At 35.8% G+C, this 14,789-nt stretch overlaps 1 protein-coding gene across 1 annotated transcript; it reads right to left on the reverse strand.

Moving 5' to 3' along the window:
* Window positions 1-630: 630 nt before the first annotated feature.
* LOC135695152 (CCR4-NOT transcription complex subunit 6-like) lies at window positions 631-13,688 on the reverse strand. The gene is made up of 6 exons (XM_065214174.2): window positions 13,089-13,688; window positions 10,520-10,582; window positions 7,540-7,697; window positions 6,125-6,279; window positions 4,986-5,275; window positions 631-3,546 (listed from the first exon to the last, which is right to left on the reverse strand). Exons 1-6 carry the CDS (start codon window positions 13,561-13,563, stop codon window positions 3,044-3,046), a joined length of 1,644 nt encoding a protein of 547 aa, XP_065070246.1. The 5' UTR covers window positions 13,564-13,688; the 3' UTR covers window positions 631-3,043.
* Window positions 13,689-14,789: the final 1,101 nt, after the last annotated feature.

The raw sequence follows: 14,789 nt of genomic DNA on the forward strand, positions 1-14,789 counted from the left end.
TCAAAGTGGACAAAAGTTGGGCTCCGTTTAGACTTCAGATTGTAGACATTGTAGAGGTGTAGGAGACTGCTTCACTTTAACTACAATCACTGTCAAAATTACTTGGAACACCCAACACTTTGCGCTATGCCTTTCTATTTTTCATTTGTTTTCCCGAATACTACTACTTCCGTCCCCCTTTCTCCCCAAAACAATGTTGAAAGTATAGAAAATATCAAACAAGCCACACGAAAAAGCATACTCCATAACCCCTTTCTTTTCTCTACAGAAAATCAGCACTGTTCCTAGGGGGAGGGGTGGCTGAATTTTCCTTTGAAACCCTACGTTAGTCTCTCAAGACATTTTGCCAGTGATTGTAGGTAGCTGTTTAACTCCTGGTTCAAGGATCCCATTAGCAAGGTGTTAACTGCAATGTGTTATTTACTTCTACCACAAAGAGGGTAGAAAGCTGGTTCCTTTGGTTTAATAAAGTAAAACTTAACACAGTTAACTCCCAAAGGAAAACATTTCATCAGCACCCTGGAAGTAGCTAAACAATCGAGTTAATATTCTTGAACACTGTGCACTTTTCGTGAAGATGTCACGTGACTTTTTGTCATCAACACGAGTTTGAAAACCACAAAAGTATAGTTAAGCGAGAAAATTGCATTTTCATAGCCAAATAATAGAGATTACAATTGAGAACATAATTAATGAAACACTTCTACTATCTGATGTCAATATTAAGTGTACAAGAGCAAAAAACAAAAGAATTTACCTTAACGTAACAAAGTACACAAAACAGACGGGCCTATTCCAGATACACCAGTCTATTAAAATCAGAGCAATGGCGATAAAGTTATCCTAAAACCGAAACAAAGAACACAGACTCCAGCAAGCAGATGTTTGCTTTTGTCATTACCCTTTTAGATCAAAACAAGATAATTAGAAATATGGGTTTTACGAGTAATGCTCATATATCGCGAAAAGTTTTTTTTATAAATTCTTATTAAATCTAAAAACTTTTTGTGGAACGAACTTTCCGGCTCTAAAAACTTTACAGAAAGCCACGAACAGCACGAGACATTAAATTTGCCCATGGTTGCGATAAACACCCGGAGATATTACCAAGTGCTGCTACACTGCTGATCTTTCCATCTGATTTTATCGCCATTGCTCTTTACAGTTATTAACAATGTTGCCAATACTTTAAAACAATAAACCTCGCCTGAGTTCACAGTTGTGAACACCCAAAATAGTTATAAAGTCTAATAAATCTAAAGCAGACCACAATAGGTAAAAATTGCATGTATTACAAGTGAATTTCATGGCTTTGGAGGTACAGAAAATACATCGTAGTTACTGAATTTGAAGGAGTGTTGGAGCGGACGTCAGTTGTCATTGTTGAATCTTGCAACGTTTAAACACGTTTTATGCATTGATTTGTAGATAGGTATCAAGTTCGTTCCTGGAAAAAACTGCTCGTTCCTGGAAAACTGCTCTTCCTAAAGGTGTCATGGAATATCTATCCGTTGTTATAGTCAGTATGAAGACAGTGTCAAGTCAAATTGGCATGACACTGACATGTGAAAAATGTTATTAAAATACGCCTGTAAACCCGTGTGCATATTTGCATATTTATCTGTCAAGCCTATTACAAAAATCTGTCGTTGAAAGATTTCCTTCACGAAGACACCTGTGTGCTTGGCGCAATCGTTTAATGTCAAATTATAATATTGAATGAAGAAGTCATTTGCGTAGTCTTATCAAAACAATAAATGGCCCTGAAATTGTGACAAATACTTCCGCGAGTATTTCGATGGTGTAGTAAGGGTAAGAGCCCAGCAAAATTCATGAATCATCGAACTTCAACTGCTTGGAAAAGTTCCGACATTCAGCACCTGTTATGCTCAAAAAGAAAATCGGTAAATCAAAAAAAGGAAACCAGTTTTTAAGTAAAAGCTTCTATTGCTATCGAAAATCACGATCATCACATTATAGTATGAAATTCAATTTGCAGACTCGTTAACTTAAATTTTGTCGAAGCAAAAAAGTTTTCTTACTATGCAAGCTAGACCAAAAAGTTGTTTAAAAGTTATCAGAAGAGTACGAAAAAAAATTAACCTATGAACTACATCCATTAAAAGCACCTGTCGGCCAGAGCTGCAAAAAGCTTTTCGTCTAGAAAACATTGCTTTCAAGTTTGTTTCTTCAATAATATTGAGTTGACAGAAGCGCGTTTGAAAAGTTGAAGCTTTCAATGACACACGACAAAATCAAGAGCATTGCTGAACCAATAGACAATACAAACTGATTTACTCTGGAAAACGATTTATTCAAGCTCCCAAGATGTTTTAAAAGCTTCATTTCCCACAATGAGGATTTAAAAAGCAGAAACAAAGTGCAAAAGAGGCTTGGACAGTCAGCCGAGGCCAAAATTAAACAGATATTCTAGAATTTGCTCTTCCTTTGTCAAAAACTTCTAAACGTATAAAGCACCTAAGAGTAATTTTGTTTATTGGAGAGAAAATGTATTCTAAAAACATTTGAATTTAGCTGGAACTATGCGCCAAAAAGGGACATACAATTAAAGTTGTTATTGCATTAACGGCCTTTAAAATCCTGCCAAACAGGTGAAAACTGGTTCAATTTTTTAAAGAATTTATGTTTCATTGAAAGCACTTCAAAGCAAGATGCTTAATAAAGTTGACGGAAAATGCATTCATTTTCTTTGTTTTATACTGTTCTATCTTCTATCTTATATTCATAGACGAGAAACTTGTTGCAACTCTGTGAATACGAAGTTGATACGACTAAAATCGACATCTCCTCTGCACATGAATAATCACAAGTAAAACTATGCCGATAAAACCAGTGTTTTTCATTTCCATATTACTGTGTACTTTATAAAGAAAATCCAATCTTACGAGTCTTGTTCCAGAAAGATACATCTGTACAACATGTCCTATCTTTCTACAGTTGCAATGAAATTACTCCATGTACATATACACAAATATCCTCGGGAGATGTTTGCCTCCTAATAATACGGAGGCTCTTCGTCTAGTTACCTTGGAAACATGATTTGCGATGACGATGTTGATGGACCGTTTCGTGTTGCTTGCGGCGTGTTCAGAAACTCGAACTCCACCAGCAACGGTAGATGATCAGATGGAAAATGTGGATGGGGGAAGCCAATGATTTTATTCTTCTTAAAATATTCTTCCGGTATGGTGCCGAGTTCTCCCAACTGCAGCAAATAATCTGACGTGTAGAAAATGTAGTCGAGCCTGCCGGTAAAATGGTATGTGAAATTGGTGAAATTCATTTCCTCTCCTGCATAGGCCCGTTTCAAGTTGTAGAGGTGACTCAGCTCGTTGTTCTTCATACCGTTATCGCAGCCTGCATACTTTGATAAAAACCCACCGTACGACATATGCTGGAAATCAGGATGATCGATCGAGATCCTGCTGTTGTTGAGGAACTCCATCACCCCAGAACCTGGCAAGGAGTTCAGATCGGCGCAGATCAGAGATGGGATGTGTGGCTGGCTTGTCAGACCATTCTTTCCTGAGATTTAAAGAACAAAAATCAAAATGCATTACATCACAGTGCATCAAAATCACTTAGTTAAAGCAAGAAACCATTGACTTTAATGATCCTAAATCCTAAATTCAGAACATCAGTAAAGAGTCTTGACTCCCACGACCGTGATGTGAATATAAACCAATCAGAAATTGCAATTTCAAACCCTTGGTCAAGATGAAAAAGCTTTCCAAACCTTATAAACTGAAAATACCCTATCACCGGGGATGTGGAGTTAAAAAAAGTTTTTTCACATGGTATTTCAAGAAAATAATAGCTAAAAGCAGAAATTGGTCATGTCCCGGAATTGCCAAAAGGGTGTAACCCCCTTTTAACTTAATCAAATAGATGACAGTCAATATGTATTTTGCTTAACTTTAAACTGCGGAAGTTTTGATATTCGTTTTAGTGATGAAACACAAAGAACAGAATCCATAACCGCAAATATTCACTGGCACATATGCCCCCTTCTTTTCAGAAAGAGATAAAGTACTAATTTACAGCTTCAGGTGGCGACCCTTTTTACTTATATCAGCGCCTCCACCTCTGAACTGATCGCTACGTCAATTTTTGCAGGAACATCATGTAGGGCGAGAGTTTCGCTTTAGGTTATCGCAGGTCTGGAGTTCTCTTTCCATTGCTCAATATCTTGAATCATGCAACTCGACAGCGTGATAAATTAAAGATTCAAACAAAGCCAAACAGAACTTAACTGCTTTTCAATTTAAAATCTCTGAACTTCAAACAAAACTGACCGAAACTGATTGTACGTAAGTTAAGATTAATGGCCGTCAACAGATACTAACTTGGCATCAGCCATCTGTCAAACAAACTGGCCAATCAACAAGCTCAATACCAGTCACACGACCATTGATTGGCCAATTGTTGAATGACAGATGACTTAAGCCACTTTAGTGTGAATCTGTCGATTGCCTCTAAGGGAACTTATACTGAGCTAATGGGAGTGATAGTGATGCTTTGAAGTAATTAAATATAAAACTTTTGAAGGGATTTAGCAGATAATATCACACAAAAGTGCGAGTTTCACTCTGTTTTATTGTTGCAGAACAATCTCTTAGAAGTTTTGCAATTCGAAGGTTATTTTGGTTGGGAATTAAGTTGGGAAATCCAGGTGACTACAAAAGACGAATGAATTTTCGCAGAAGATTCGAGGATAGAAGAGCTTTTCGAACCCCAGCAAAATTTAACTACAGGACTAAACTTGACAAAGCCTCTTAACTAGCTCAATACATGGAATTGTGTATTTTATGGGATTGTGTTATTTTGTAGGCAATGTTTTAATCCAGAGTAGCCATGAGGGAAAACTTTGAAAAGTTTATGTAAAATCTGGCTAAGGCAATATTAGTCTTTTATTTCGTCAGAATACAAAATTGTGGTTTGAAACAAGCATTTAATTTACTAACCAGTGCTAGACTCGTTGTATGAAGGCGATATGTCTTGCATAAACCGGGTTAGCTCTCTTATTAACATAACAACTTGAATCAGCTTGACGTCTTTAAATTCAGGATCCCAATGAATATGGGCATTTGTGACAATCAATTTCTGCTTTGCACCCGGTTCAATCGTTTCAAGAAGTGCCATGATTCCGATGTTATCCCTCAGCATCACCCTGTTCAACATGTCTTCTGACCCCTCTGCATGTGCTGCAGCTAGTTGATTGAATTCAACTAGATGCTCTTTAAGCAGTTGAAACCTAAAACAAAACAAAATATACTCTTCTATAAGTCTTTAAATCCATAAGAGGTGCTTGATAACACAGTAAAGTAGATGGAAACTGGAAATCACTTCCAAATTTCAAATTTCTCAACTTGACAATGATTGCTGTTAGTAAATGATGAATAATATTTGAGCATTAATTGATCCACACACACAGGTCTTCATCTCATTGTAAATATAATGTAGTTATAATGAGGATTTGTAGAACACTTACACTTTAAAGTAGATGTCATACACTGACCCCCCCCCCCCCCAACCTTAGCCCAAACAATTTTGGTTATGCGGCTTGCTACCAGGCCTACAAATGCTAAACCCACTTGAACAAAAAGACCCTTTAAATCCATATCAAACAACATTTTTGAATAGAGAGGAGGGCTGTCATTGAAAATGCACACAGAAATTCCAGTAAATGTGTCAAGATTAAAAGTTTGCAAGGCTACTAAAAGAGGAAACAGTCTCCAAACTTCAAACCTTGAACTCCAAAACTAAAGAGTGAGGGTTGTAAATATCATCATTAAAAAAGTTTCATCATTATCATCATATGCCCTAATCTTTCTAGTCATTCAACTTACCATTCTAAAATTACTAATGTTTACTGCTCACAGGGTATGGGTTAAAATTAGATACTATCCTTCAGTGTTTGAAACTTAACAATTACCTGGAAGTGGTTGTCAGAAACTTAAAATCAATTTTAAATCTCAATAAAAATGCTATGTATTGTTCTGTTGTCCAATATGCCTGAAAATAGACCCTGTCATATGCCGGGTGTTTGGGAAGAAGGCTCTTTAAAAAAATTTGGTATGCCAGAAATCAGTAAGCTACTAACTTGCTGGTATGCCAGAAAATAGCACAACCATCAACCCAGCCTCTGTCTTCCTCAGGCATTGTTTTAGCTCTAGACTTTGGACTGAAAATGCCATCATAGCCGTGTTTCTTTAGTTCAGGTTTGAACAAGGTGTTGAATGCATCAGTGCCTATCTCCTGCAAAAATTACAATTGTATATAAATACATAACAAAGATTCTTTACTCAATTATACTTCATCTAGCATTTCTTTAATTTCTAAAAAATTATCATTAAAAAAATTTCTAAAATTTCTAAAAAAGGTAACTCTATTATGCAGTAACCCTATAACCCTAATCTGGTTAGAAGTTTCCTTTAGACTCTTTTTGTGTCTATCTATATGCAGTCTTTGTAATATTTGGTGTGCGATCGCATGCGCAGGCGCAAAACAAAGAATTTGCCATAAAACCTATAGAGGAAGAGGAGAAAACTGAAGAAAGCTCTGAGAGATTCTATAATTACTTCTAGAAAATTTATTAACTATTGACTCTTAAAAGTAGCACCCTATAGTTCTTGACAACAGGAATGAGAAACGACCAATAAAAAAGAAGTCCACATTGCATGCCTTTGCACGCCATCACACGTGCAAAGTAGTCAAGACATGCAAAACGCCACACATGGCCTTTTTTCATATTACATAGACTGTATATGCAGCCTGACTGGCAATGACCTCAACTTCCTCAACAATATGTAGTTCCTATAAAGTCTGAAAAACATGACTGCTAAATAACTAAAGTCCTTTTTCGGTTAAATCAAGTTTAAATGATTGAAATAACCTTTAACCCATATAACCAAATAACCTAGATACCATTGGGCCTTTATCAAAAGGAGATCTATATGCACTCCTGTGCTGTATAAGCAGTATAAACCAATTGTAATGGTTTGATTTTTGGTCAAAAAGGTAAAGCCCCATTCAGTCATGTCATAGAGGCAGACTTTTTGATAGGCATCCAGCCAAAGGAACTTAAGTACTTTTTGCATTATTACAATCAGTCTGTAAATAATCTGTCCCTCCCCTTGCTTTTGAACTTGCACCAGAGTCATTGTTATCAAAAGAAATACAATCCTGTTGAATAATGATAAATCTGAATGACATTTTGTCTCAGTTGACACCGCTGAAAATTTGTTGGCACCACCATGGAGAGAATGAAAAGGCTAATGGAGAATCAGGATATGAAGAATATTATTGTTTTAATAAGATGACTTCACATTTCCCATTGTTTTAGAGCAAAAGACCATTGTCCTCTAAAGTATTGGGGGAGCGGTTGCCCCCCCACCCACCCCCCAAGTGTCCGCCATTGTGGAGAATGGTTTATACTAAAGACACCAATGTGTGACCAGTTAGACAACTGGGTACAATTTGGTTTTTAAGGAAAAGAAGTAAACAAAAACACTTCACCTGTAAGCTGACTATTTCAGCATGATACTGTATAATTTCTTTTAAAATCTCTGCCTTTCTATAATCCCAGCTCAATGCCCATGAAGGACAATAGCCATACAGCTGACTTGTACAATATTTTTCAAACAAGATGTTATAGGACATCACTGTGAAGTTATCTAGAAAACCAAAAATGATCAAAACAATAGATCAAAAGCTACAAAAACATGGCTATGTAATTCAAGGTACATTTACTTGCAAAAATGAAAAAGCTGCAATAAATAATCACTTTTGATATATCAATATGATCTGCACAGCAAGAACTTATACATAAAATTATAATCTGCAGGATAAAATTACCCAAAACTTAAAATAATAGCACTAAAATTAAATCATCAGAAGCAGAATCTAAAATCTGAAATAAGCTGGAAATTTTAGAGATTAACAAAACTAAATCCCTTATTTCTTGCTTCTTTTTTGGTTTTAGCACTTTTTGTAAAAAGGGTCTTAGTTAACACAACTTCTTGATTATAAACCAATTATTGGAAATATATATTCCCTTTTTCTACAGGCAAAATAGCAGTTATAGCAACATTGAAATTAAATTCCTTGGCAGCTTTGATGGATCAAAGAAAAAAGATATGTTTTAGCAGCTGGCAAGTTTCTACAGACTGGTGACTGACATCAATTTAGACAGCAAAAATTAGATACACATTTCAAAAAGAAAAAACCATATGGGATGCAGATGACAACACATAAGAAGAAAGGGATGAAGGGTGAACAGGATAAGAAATTGTACACAAAAAGGAATAAAATAAAGGGGATAGAAGATGGCTCAAAGCCAAAATGAGCAAATAATGGGGGATTGACAGTATAAGAAATAAGAAAGAGTAATTGGATTAAAATGCTAAACCTAAACTCTCTTGAAGATGGGTTGCAATAAAATTGAATAGCAGAAACTAAATATTTTTTCTGTTTTCGTTAATCAAAAACCAAGAAAAATGAATACAAAGAAAAAGAGAAAGACTTGATTCAATGACAAAAAACTATATCACAACCAATGTCTATCTTGGTAACCAAACAGGACCCTAAATGATACGTGTTCCTATAATTTTCCAATATGTCTTATAAGCAGAGTGGTTTTGGTACAAGGCTCTTTCAGCCATATTCGCTTACAAAAGTAATTGACCTTATTGAGAATGGTGTAATGTCACTAGCACAAGTCTTCCTTTTCCTAGAAGTGTGACTTCTTGTATCTCTTGTCAGTCCCTTTTCAAATATAAGTGCAAACAAGGAGATTTTTGCTTAGCAAACTGACCTAGGCATGCTTTTTCTCTAGTGTGTGAAACTTCTTTGGGAGACCTTTGACTCAAATTTTAAAATTGCTTGAATTTTTGGCATGGAAGTAGACAAGGGATTTCACACTCGCAAGGGCATCACAGCACAGAAACATTTGAATGGTGGCCTCTAATAGGTTTATCTACAAATTGTGAGCACATGTCTACAATTTATATCTTGTTCGAAAATAATTCTTATTGATACAGCAGGCCTGGCCGTTTGTATTTTTATAGGTGAGCTGTGAATCGCTCCCCTCATTTGCTGAGGCGAGCTAAATCAGTAACACATAGAATGTACTTTAAAGACAATCGACAGATGAGTTAATTAAGCCCCTTTAGTATCTGTCGGTTGCCTTTAATAGCCTCAGTCAGGAGTATGCTGTTTTATTTCTTTCAATTTGTATTCGCTTTAACCATGACTTAAGCACCCCCTTTACTTAAAGTATTTAAAAGAACAGACTCTTTCAGTTTCATGTCAAGCTGGCACAACACAAAAACAACATTTATCTTGCCAAACAGTCTTTTTGTTGTACAGAATTTGAAAATGGCTTTGAAAAACAAATTTTGAAACAAACTTAAGTTATACCTCTAACACTCTTCAGAGTATAAAACATCAGAACATAGATGGAAAACTCTACGCTAAAATACCCAGTTTTGGATCGAAGTAGGCCAATCAGAAAACGCGAGCACATTACTGTTGAGGTTGTCCAATCTTTGCCGCTTTCCTATTGAAAATGTTACCAACGGAGTCCTAAGGTGAAAACGAACTCCTTCTGTCTACACAAAAGCGGTCTGTCATGTTTATATATTAGATAGATTCACAAACTGCTAGATGGAACGATGATCATGCTTTGCCAAAATGCGAAACATGTCGCCGTTATAGTTTTTCACCCAATCTGGGTTTTTTAGTAAATGCCGCTGGATAGTGGAATTCCATGTTTTGGTTGTCGCTTTTGATCTGCAAGACAGAGTACCCTGTTCTCTTTGAGGGATAGTTTTGTTTCTATTGCTGGAAGGGACCTGGTGTTTTATTATATCCCCCAATCTACAGTTCCTACCAAGTTCTTCGACTTTCCTTCCAAAAATATGCCTGTTTTATTAAGATTGAAAGGTTCTAATCGCTACAAACGTACCTTTCGCTTAACCACCTTTTTCCAAATAGATCAAAGTTCATGCCTATTATAACAAAAACCGCCCAACAAGCAAAAAGTTAACTGCAAAAAATGCAGTGACGGGAGAGATCGCTGTTACCAAAAATAAACCAATTAACCCTTGTACCTTTTCAGGGTTCTCTGAATAGGAAAAGGGCAAATGAATGGAAATTTTAGGGGAGCGATTCTCCCTTCATGTTCTGTTTAGGAGAGCAATTCATAGCTCGCCTCAGGTTGCGAGGGGAGCGTGGAGGCGAGCGCGAGCTATCGCTCGCCTCAAACCGCCAAGCCTGATACAGTATGACTAAAATTTTCAACATCTTTACCAACAGCATCACATTGCATGCCTGAAATTCCTTCTAAAACATTTTTCTATCTGAAAATTCTACAGGAAATTGGGACATTAAAAAAACTGACAACAATATTATGAAAAATTGCAGCATTTGCTGACCAAAGAACAGAGCATAAATTCTCTATCAATACACAATTTGTGTCATAAAATCATGAACTTACATCCATCTTTTGATATTTCCGGCACCAACTGCACCCAGGGTCTATCAGGAGGTCTTGGACATACTACAAATGAAACAACCAAAACACTTTGAGTGCTACAAATGAAAACATTTAACACTAGGCAACAATATCTTATCTTGGATTGGTTTTTTCCACAGAAACCACAGCTTAGGCACAAGCTCTATTTTTGCTGTCCACTGAATTGACAATAGACAACAGAAAAGTGTATTTGGCAAAGCATTGCCAATATTAAATTTTTTCCAAAAGTCATATAAATCAAATAGAGGTTTATGTAACAAATAATAGCTAAAGGTATGACTTGATATTTGAAAAACTGTTTTGCTTCTAGTTTGAGCAGATCAGGGGTGACGCAAGCCCCAAAAAAGTGGGGTGTACAATGAAGAGGTGGAGCTGGTAAAGGGTTCTGGGTGAGAAACCTGTGCAATACCCTACTGGAAATCCAGCTCATTATTGATAATAAAGTTTGACAAATTTCAAAACCCTCAATAGAAGAGTTAAATTTCATAGGCAAAGGTTTACACACATAACAGCTAATAACATAAAAAGCTATTTTAGAGTGGTATTTTTTAGCTAGCAAAGATTTTAAACATATTAACAAGGCTTCCTTTGTTTATTTTTTCTGTCATTTCTCCATTGATGCTAATTTGAACAAGGTTTTCCAGCCTGACATTGAGGGTAAAAGGTGATGCAGCTGCAACTATACTATCCTTACAGCATCAAAAAGTTTTAGTACAAGTTTTAAAGTTAATTTTTGCCAAAAACTTTAACTGAAAGAAAGGCAAAGACCACACTTTAAGAACCAACTGCTCAAAACAATAAAGCTGTGTTTGATGGATCATCTTCATTTTAGTTTCTCACTATATACAGATCATGATGATCAGCTAAGAACTGATGAAATAGCATACAGTATGTCAACTGAAAGAACCGTAAGTGACCATCAAAATGAAAAAAAGTTCCAATCTCAGAAAGGAAAACTAACACCCTCCTCCCTTTATGTTTTCATCCAGTTTGGAAAAATTAGAATGTCTATTTTAAAAATGTCCACCCCAGCCCACCCTATGGTGCCACCCCTGGAGTAAATTTTGAACAAACCTAGTATTTTCTTCCAATACAGGCATAGCCAAACTTTCTCAACTTGGAGGAGGTGCAAAATTTGTTCTAGTTTTCAAAATTTAGTCTAAATAGAATGGTTAACAAATATTTAAAAAAAAACAGAGTGGACAAAATTTTGATTTTCAGGCCTCTTGATTAAAATGATTTGACTATGAAAACAAAATTATGAATTAACTTGACAACTAGACATTTTATCAAGAGTGCCTGTACCATGTTGATTAAGAAAAAAATTTATCCTTGCTATATTGATAGAATCTTATATGCAGAAAATTGAAAACAAAAATTGTGTGACATCATTAAATTGGCTTTTGTGGTTTTTCAGTTTATACATTGGAATTCATACTATCAAGCCACTAGCAGGTTTTGGCAAGTCTAGAGTGGTATCCATGTGACTTACACCAGATATATCTGGCATGGACTTCATAATTTCCTTTGCAAACTTGGATATGACAAAGAAAAATAAAATGCTGTTGTAAAGGTGAAGGAGTTGGCTGCTGAGTTGAGGGCAATGCATGATTTGTATATATAAACATACATATATATTCACTATTTTTTGCAAAAAGGATGACTTAAAGTTTCTAGTAGAGCATCATATAATTTTTCTGTAAGGATTAAGATGCTAAACCTTTGGCACAGCTTCATAATTTGATAAAAATAATCTTCAGGCATAAGGTTTACATGGATTCTACCATGATTGCAATTGTTGCACACACATTCAACAGAGCACTTTTAATAACATGTTATACTTGTACAGTAAAATCGGTTTAATTCTTTTGCAATAAAATGTTCAAGCATTTGCAATTTGTCATAAAACAAACAATAAAGTATGGGAAAAAATTCCCAAATGTTTGTTATGAAACATTTTTATCAACAAAGCGAGGTACATGTAAGTTTATTGTGCTTTGTTACTTTTAGCCCAAAAATCTAAATATGAAACCGTGTTTGGTCAAGAAAACTTGCTCATCTGTAACTGTTTATCTGAAGTTTTAGCAACTTGTAAACAACAAAACAACTTTGATATTATTTCAAAAATTAACAGACAGCTATACAATGCAATTACCAGAAACAAAGAAAATTAGAAGTTTTGCCTCAACAAAGATCATTCTATAAAACCCAAGCAACATGTCAATTAATCATAAAGGAATTTGGTAAACAAGGTATCTTCTTCTGTCGTAAACAACTTGACCACTTCTTTCATGAATACCTAAAAATTTTCAACAATTAAATTCTTGCTGGCTCCGTGAGTCAAAACCATTATTGAAGACTGAATGAAAACACAAAACATACTTCTTGTAAACAAATATCGTGACTTTCACATTCATCTTTTACAGGATGACGGTGAAGGACGCCAAGCGATTATGGCAAGCTTTTGTTTAGAGCAAACAAAGCCGATGCACGACATGGCCTAAAGCAAATCCACGCAGGAAACACTCACCCGTTACGTTATCGAGCAACCACGTCAAGAGCTTTTCAACTCCATTTACTTCTTCAACCATTGACAGAAATTCTGCTGGTAAAGGGTTTCCTTGCAATCCAAGAGCCTTCAGTTGAAATAGCCTGCCTACTTCATTAGGTAATATCCGAAGAAGGTTCCCTCTCAGATTCAATTCCCTTAACTCTATCATGTCTCCAACTTCGACTGGAAGTGTTCTTATCTTGTTTTTTGACAAATCTAGTTTCTGTAACCTACTTAGCATTGATATCTCAGGAGGGATTTTCGTTAGCATATTATTATTCAGGTACAAAGCAACGAGATGAGTGAACGTCCATAGTTTAGGACTAACGTTTCGCACAGATCCAACGACTTCCAATTCTGTCCATTCCTTCTTCTCCGCTTGCAGGCTATCTTTGTTTTGGCTTGCTGAGCCATCTGATCTTTTCTTCGTTTCCTTTTCTTGGACTTCGGGCATTTCGACAGCCGTGAAATCATGCCTTTTCTAATCAATACTCACATCCTCTCTCCGTACACTTGCCAGGCCATTATTTCTGCTCCGACTTAGGTCCAGTCTCCATGTCGCAGTGAGGTTCCTTCGCTTTCAGACAAAGGATATGGAGATATTGCTACATTTTACCTTGGCTTAAGGCATTGTGGATATCTTGAAAAAATGGTGCATTCTGGGTAACACAAGGTGTTTACATTATCTGATGTTTTGCGAGAGCAGTTCCAAAAAGAATGGAGAACTACACAACTACACACTTTTTCTATAAAAATAAAGTATATAAGAATATTGAGGCTCAAAATTGCTAAAATTTAAGAATAATGCAAGTTTTAACCTCCGTCAAGACTAAATTTTTTCCTTAATCTGTATTTTCTCCCAAAGCAAAACAACTGTCTCTTTGACGCTATCAAAAGCTCTAACTCCAGGTGTAATAAAAATAATATTTATTTTCAAGAAAAACACTCTCATGTAAACATTTCGACCGAAGTCTTCATCAGTAATACTTAACAAATCAAACGGAGCCAACGTATAAAAAATAAATACAATAGAATTAATACAATAGAGTTGTTACAATAAAGTGAACACAGCGAGGGGGTTGGAGGAAAATTGCCTATTACAGTAGTTATTGTTAAAAGTGTAACTCAATGGGAGGGTTAGAAGAAAGCACAGGAGAAGGTGCTGCTAAAGTAGGCGGCAATGCAAGTCTCATGGGCAGGCTATCTTTAGTAGGCGGCAGTTTTTTTTGAAGATCTATATATACATACTCAGTGGAATGAGCGGGGGTTTTCGACGCAGCAAGCTGGAGTTCGATTCCGACCAAGAGTAGTTCGATACAATTGGGCAGCACCCTTGTGGAAAGAATTTTCCTCCTGTCAGCATTTGCCTTATGATTATAATATATTTATATATACGAAACAAAAGAACAAAAGATAACGCATTTTACAAGAAAGATAACACATTTTTCTTGCTTTTTAAAATGTGTTATCTTGTGTTCTTTTGTTTGGCATATATGTTTCGTATTCCTTATTATACGCTCCAAATGAATATATATGCTCCTCCTTTGTCACTTTCTTTGATAATGAGGTTTTTATTATTTGTCAATTCCATAATTCCATTCCATTATTCCTTTGTTAAATTCTTGGTTATGTTTTTATCTGAGCACGTTTTATTCGATAGGGTACTTAAGTAGAAGCAAT

This window comes from Rhopilema esculentum, chromosome 17 (genome assembly GCF_057945365.1).
Source record: "Rhopilema esculentum isolate cy_ngs chromosome 17, ASM5794536v1, whole genome shotgun sequence".
NCBI lineage: Eukaryota > Metazoa > Cnidaria > Scyphozoa > Rhizostomeae > Rhizostomatidae > Rhopilema > Rhopilema esculentum.